The sequence below is a fragment of the Arachis duranensis genome, chromosome 3 (genome assembly GCF_000817695.3).
Source record: "Arachis duranensis cultivar V14167 chromosome 3, aradu.V14167.gnm2.J7QH, whole genome shotgun sequence".
Classification (NCBI taxonomy): domain Eukaryota; kingdom Viridiplantae; phylum Streptophyta; class Magnoliopsida; order Fabales; family Fabaceae; genus Arachis; species Arachis duranensis.
Window position 1 is genome coordinate 81,304,208 of NC_029774.3, and position 5,532 is coordinate 81,309,739.

The following is a 5,532-nucleotide window of genomic DNA, read 5'->3' on the forward strand; positions in this document are numbered from 1 at the left end:
ATCATGTGAAGATCTTAGTCTGGATCAAAATAAATGATTTTTCGGAATGGACTCATTCTTTGCAATGTCCTCAATAAAGTCCACCCTCGTGCTGTTTATAAAATAGTTTTACACAATAATATTTTGTATTTTACTTAATTTGATTGCCGTTATCTGTTGAATGATTTAATTGCTACTGCTGCTGCTGGGTCCCAAATCTGTTTGATTATATCAATTTAATTCTTGCTTGCTAAATGATGATTGTGCTAAATTCGTGGTTAAATGGTTGGATATGGCAATTACAATTTTTTTTGTTTGTAATTTTTACAGTTATTCGTGGTTAAGGTTGAAGGCGAAAGTTTTTGGTTAAGATCTTCCAAGAAGATTTTGTCAAAACGTTGATCGTGTCATGACAAGGTACAATGCATACTTTAATTCTTTTGATTTGTTAGTTTTGAAGTTGCAATTTAACTTATTATATTTGTACTATAAATTCTATGTTTCTCTTTATTTGTTTTACCTCAATGGGTTTCTAGAGAATTACTTCTAAGACTAGGAACTATTTCCCTTTGTAGCGAATAACACCCTGCCTCCTCTATTCTTCTAATCTTCACTTTGCAACCCCTTATAAATTTTTCGCCTAAAAAATTTAATAATTATCGATTAGGTTTTGTGATATGCCAAAGGATTGGATGGATCTACCGAGGTATAGCGAAGAGTATATCAATGGTGTTATTAGTTTTTTAGACTTTGCATACTCTGAGGGAGAACCGGACGGACGACAAATTCAATGTCCTTGTAAGAGGTGTTGTAACATTAATTGGTATAGAAGAGATGTGGTATTTGACCATTTAGTAGCCGACGGATTTGTTAAGGGATATAGAACATGGATTAATCATGGCGAATGGGCAATCCCGATGGCAGTTGACGATGACACGGATGATGAAGAAGGTGCACGCGATGACATCGAAGGACTGATGATAACACACTATAGTGAACAACACGAGCGTATAACGAGCCCTGCCATACCAGCTGATGATGGTGAACTTATTCTGGAGAGGACTGATTTACGACCCATGGTTATTGAAACGGTTCCCCAAGTGACTTCTGCCCAAGAATATGAGGCAGATTTCATTGGAGATTCTGATTCTGATTAGTCATCCTAAGCAATTTATTGCTTAATATGTACATATGTATACTTAAGTTTTCTTCTTCGCATTTTTATTTGTAAGTAATACTTATTTTTTTGTTAATTTTTCAGTCTCTTACACTTTTCTCATATTGATTTTGATGGGTATATTGACTCAACTTAACTAATTTATTTGTCTAGGAATAAGGAATTTATTGATCTTAAAGCTACATCAAGTAAGAATTTGCTTAGACAATTCGAGGCTAAGAGACAAAGGATTGTAACTGAACGCAAGAAATATGAAATGGAAGCTGCAGTTGCTAATGACAAGGAGAAAGCTGAGCGACGGGTGGATGAACCTGAAAGTCAATTGGAAATGCGTGCAACCAAAGGACAGAAGAAATCCACGTCAAAGAAGTTGGATTTTAGTCATCTGCAAAGCACATTCGACTCTATTAGTCATAGGACTAACTCCACGCCTACAACCTTGGAAGTACAGCCAAACATTCCACCGCAACAGCCAGAAAATAAAAAGAGAAAGGAGCTATTGACTATGCCTACTGCTGAGAAAGTAAAAAATGGAGTGCAGGGTGGAAAATCAACACAAGGCTTGAAGAAGTCTAAGCCTACAAACATGGAGGCAGATGAACTTACAAGGAAGCTCGAAGCAATTCGTAAAATGAACAAGGGCGTGTCAACAAGTCTAAGCCAAGAGCGGAGTTGTCCAAGTTCTACTCAACTCACAATCAACAAAGGGCAGCAGCAGAATGTTCAACTCACAGATGAAGAGACTCAAACAGGGCAAGATGACACAACTTTGCCTTCTCCTGAAACTACCCCACAAAATGAAAGTGCAATGTTGGAGCAAGAAATATCAACAAAGGGTAAGAGGATGCCAGGAGTAAAGGCTACAACAATTGACAAATTCTTAAAGGAAAATAGGATAGATGTGGAAATTGAAGGACCAAGCACTGAACTAAGTGAGGACGGGGAAGAAAGCATGGCACTTGATAAAAACTATTATCAACATGTGATGGAGGACATTGATGATGAAGAAGGTACTGTTTTGCTCTATTTTTATTGACGATAACTATTTATTTTTTTAAAAAAACTTATAGAAAAACTGGACTGATAAATCTAGTTGTTTGAAGCTGCGACTACTTGCAATGTGTGAACACTTTATGATTGATCCCTACTACCATTAGTTTACTTAGATTCTGATATGACACATGTTTGAAGCAAAAAGCACTTATCTTAATTACTTTTCAGGTGAATTATTATTATGTGAAATTTCTAAATCTGGAAGCTTTAATTAGCAACATGAATATCTCTACTGCCAATGCATGTGGAGTATGTAATTTCTAAATCTGGAAGCTTTAATTAGCAACATGAATATCTCTATCTCTATATGTGTAAGTTATGTAATTACTATAATCATATATATCATGCTTGAAAGTGACTTGCCCATCATGCTTGAAAGTACTTTATACTTATTTCTTCTATTATGACACAGAATAATAATCTATTATCCTACAGCTCCGTAATAACAATAATAATCATCTTTTTATGCGTATTTTAAAATTCAGTGAGGTCCATGATGTGGAATAAACTTAAAAGTTGTGTGCTAAATTCGATTTCTATAATAGCTAAAACTTGTCCACTTCATGGTATCAACTACAAAGGTCAGATTTATAATTTTTATAATTTTTATATTTCTGTACTTGTTTGCTTTATATTCTTGTTGAGCTCGAGTTAATTAAGCATAATCTGATGTTGACCAATGAATGAAACTAGGAGAGCCAAAGAAGAAGAAAACCCGTGGAAAAACAACTTGCAAGGAGATTTATGCAAGGACTATGGAACAGCGAGAAGAAATCACTTTTGATCTTGGACAGCCCGTAGGACCAACCGACCAAAGTGTTTCTAATTTAACTAGTTTTGTTGGCACTATTGGTAGAAATAAAAGATTCGTTAGTCTTTTGTACACTAGTTGGCATGCTGTTCCTCCTAAAGCTAAGAAGTTCATGTGGGACTATGTTAACGTAAGACACTTGATAATTATTGATTTCAGTTTTTTTATTCAGCACAAGAGCATATAACAATTACCTATAATCATGCAGACCAAGTTTCTCCTCCCAGACAGTGGAGAAAAGTGGGTAATACAAGCGATTCGAGATGCTTGGAAGCGGTTCAAAGGAAAGATTAAGCAAAAGCACTTCGTTCCCTATGATAATATTGAAGATATGGTGAAGAATCGACCCCCACAAGTACCAGAAAGTGGTTTCATAAAATTGATCTATTATTGGAGTCATCCTCTAATCCAGGTAAAAGACTATATATGTCGAATTTTCATGTGAAACTATTTGACTATTGAAAGAGCAATTTGGCAAATGAAGGATCTGAGTAGCTAGCTTTTTAGTTCTTACACATAATCTCTTATTGCAGAATAGCTTTTCCCCTTGAATTTACTTTTGTAATTTTTCTGCATCTGATGTCTTCTGATTTGGAAGTGGGGTTCTATTCTGTTTCATACTTCATTTTTCAAGTTTGAGATTGATTTTTTTCCTCTTTCTTTCTTTCTTTCCCTTCCCACTGAAGTTATATATAAAATTTGAGTCTTTGTTACTTCAATATGTTAAGAAATTATGTATAAATTTTGTTCACTATATCTATGAACATATATGCTCGAGTCTTGAGTTTCGTGTAAAACTCGACTGTTCATCTAAATTCATGGACCTTAGCTAAACTCGAATTGTCAAACTCAACCCTGATTCTTTAAGCTTTCAATCTGGAAACAGTTCTAAATTTGATACAGTTCTGCATAGGATGCAACTGATATAACACTAATTGTGGTGTGGACTACTTGAAAAAATTGAATAACCCATAGGTTTTGGTTGCTTATGTAAATAGTTGTGGTTGAAAACCTTTGTATAGTCATCTATCAAGTTCTATTTTTCAATGTGATATAACACTTTCTGCCAAGTTATTTTTTTAATTTAATTTGAACAATATATTTTCTCATGAAAATCACATCTGAATTTAGCTTTTACTGGATTGACTTATAGGTCACTGGAATTAATTGATTGAATGATGAGGGGTTTGGGTAAGCATATGTTACACGAGATGTCATTGCCTTTTGCAATTGGAATACTAAAATGGAAGTATAAAGCTAAGAAGGAAGTGGAAATCATGAAAAATGTGAATGGATTTTTTCGGTTATAAAATTTATTTGATCATGTGAAGTCTGAATTTTTACAGTTGTGAAAAAACTGAACAGGTGCTCCAATGTATTATAAATAGATCTTTTATGCTTGCTTTTGGGTATTGTTTAGTGATTTAGCTTAATAATGCAGTTTTGCTAGTAGATTTTCCTAACTCATTATGCTGCACGTTTTAGTAACTGTATGCTAACTTTTTATTCACTTCCAGTCAATAAGTCAAAGGAACAAGCAACACAAGGAAAATGTGAAGTTTCCACATCGCATGGGGCCTATCAATTTCGGAAGAGTACGAGTGGCTATGGTAAATAGTATATTTATATTTATTAGAATTTATATTTGCATAAATTGAAGGAAGATATCGAAGTATGATCTTATTTTGCAGCGAGCAACAAAGGAAACAAAGGAGGAACCAAAAAGGTTTGAGATGTTCATTGCTACCCGAACAAGTCGGAAGAGGAAAAAAGTGGATAAGGAAACACAAACTGCTGTTGTAAGAGTTCATTGAATCATTCATAATTACATTTCAAATTTAGGATACGGTAACTAACTCAATTTTAAATGTTTCTTCTATGCAGGAAGACTTCCAACACCGCCAAGCTGCTGGTGAAACAGAAGAGGAAGCATTTGAGGCCTTATTTGGGAAAGAACAACCAGGTCGGATAAGGTTGTATGGAAGATCCGTGACAAAGACTGATTTAAAAAAATATGTTGAAATTAATGAAATCAAGAATCAGCACAAAGAGGAAGTATCCAGTCTGAAGGATAAACTTGGACACATGGAGGCCCAACAGCAAAAACAAGAGGCCAAACAGCAAAAACAAGACGAAGAGATTCATGGGTTGCGAAATAAGATCAAGTTATTACTGCAGCGATCGGAACCTGGAATGAGGCCAGAAGAACTAGAAGCTTTATTGCAAGACGCCCAACAATCTCCTATTGATGCGAATAGCGGCCATGGATAAACACATTTTCCGAACTTAGATGTGGTATGTCCTTATCTATTCCTTATTCCATAGTTTTTACTTGCATTTACATTAATTGCTATGGCTAAAAATGTTTGTTGGCTTTATTAACACTAAAGTTGTATTGCTACGGCTGAAATTTGTTTGTGTAATTCTGGTGGTTGTATCTTTGATTTTGTGCACTTGGTACATATGAATTTGTCCCTATATCTAATTTAAGTGTGAAAGTCTGGTTAATTAG

The 5,532-nt window shown here is 34.8% G+C and overlaps 1 protein-coding gene across 1 annotated transcript; it reads left to right on the forward strand.

Moving 5' to 3' along the window:
* The first annotated feature begins 1,412 nt into the window (after nucleotides 1–1,412).
* Nucleotides 1,413–5,291, forward strand: LOC127745552 (uncharacterized). Its single transcript, XM_052258349.1, has 6 exons — nucleotides 1,413–2,166; nucleotides 2,903–3,150; nucleotides 3,229–3,432; nucleotides 4,538–4,630; nucleotides 4,712–4,819; nucleotides 4,905–5,291. Exons 1-6 carry the CDS (start codon nucleotides 1,413–1,415, stop codon nucleotides 5,289–5,291), a joined length of 1,794 nt encoding a protein of 597 aa, XP_052114309.1.
* The last annotated feature ends 241 nt before the right edge of the window (nucleotides 5,292–5,532 follow it).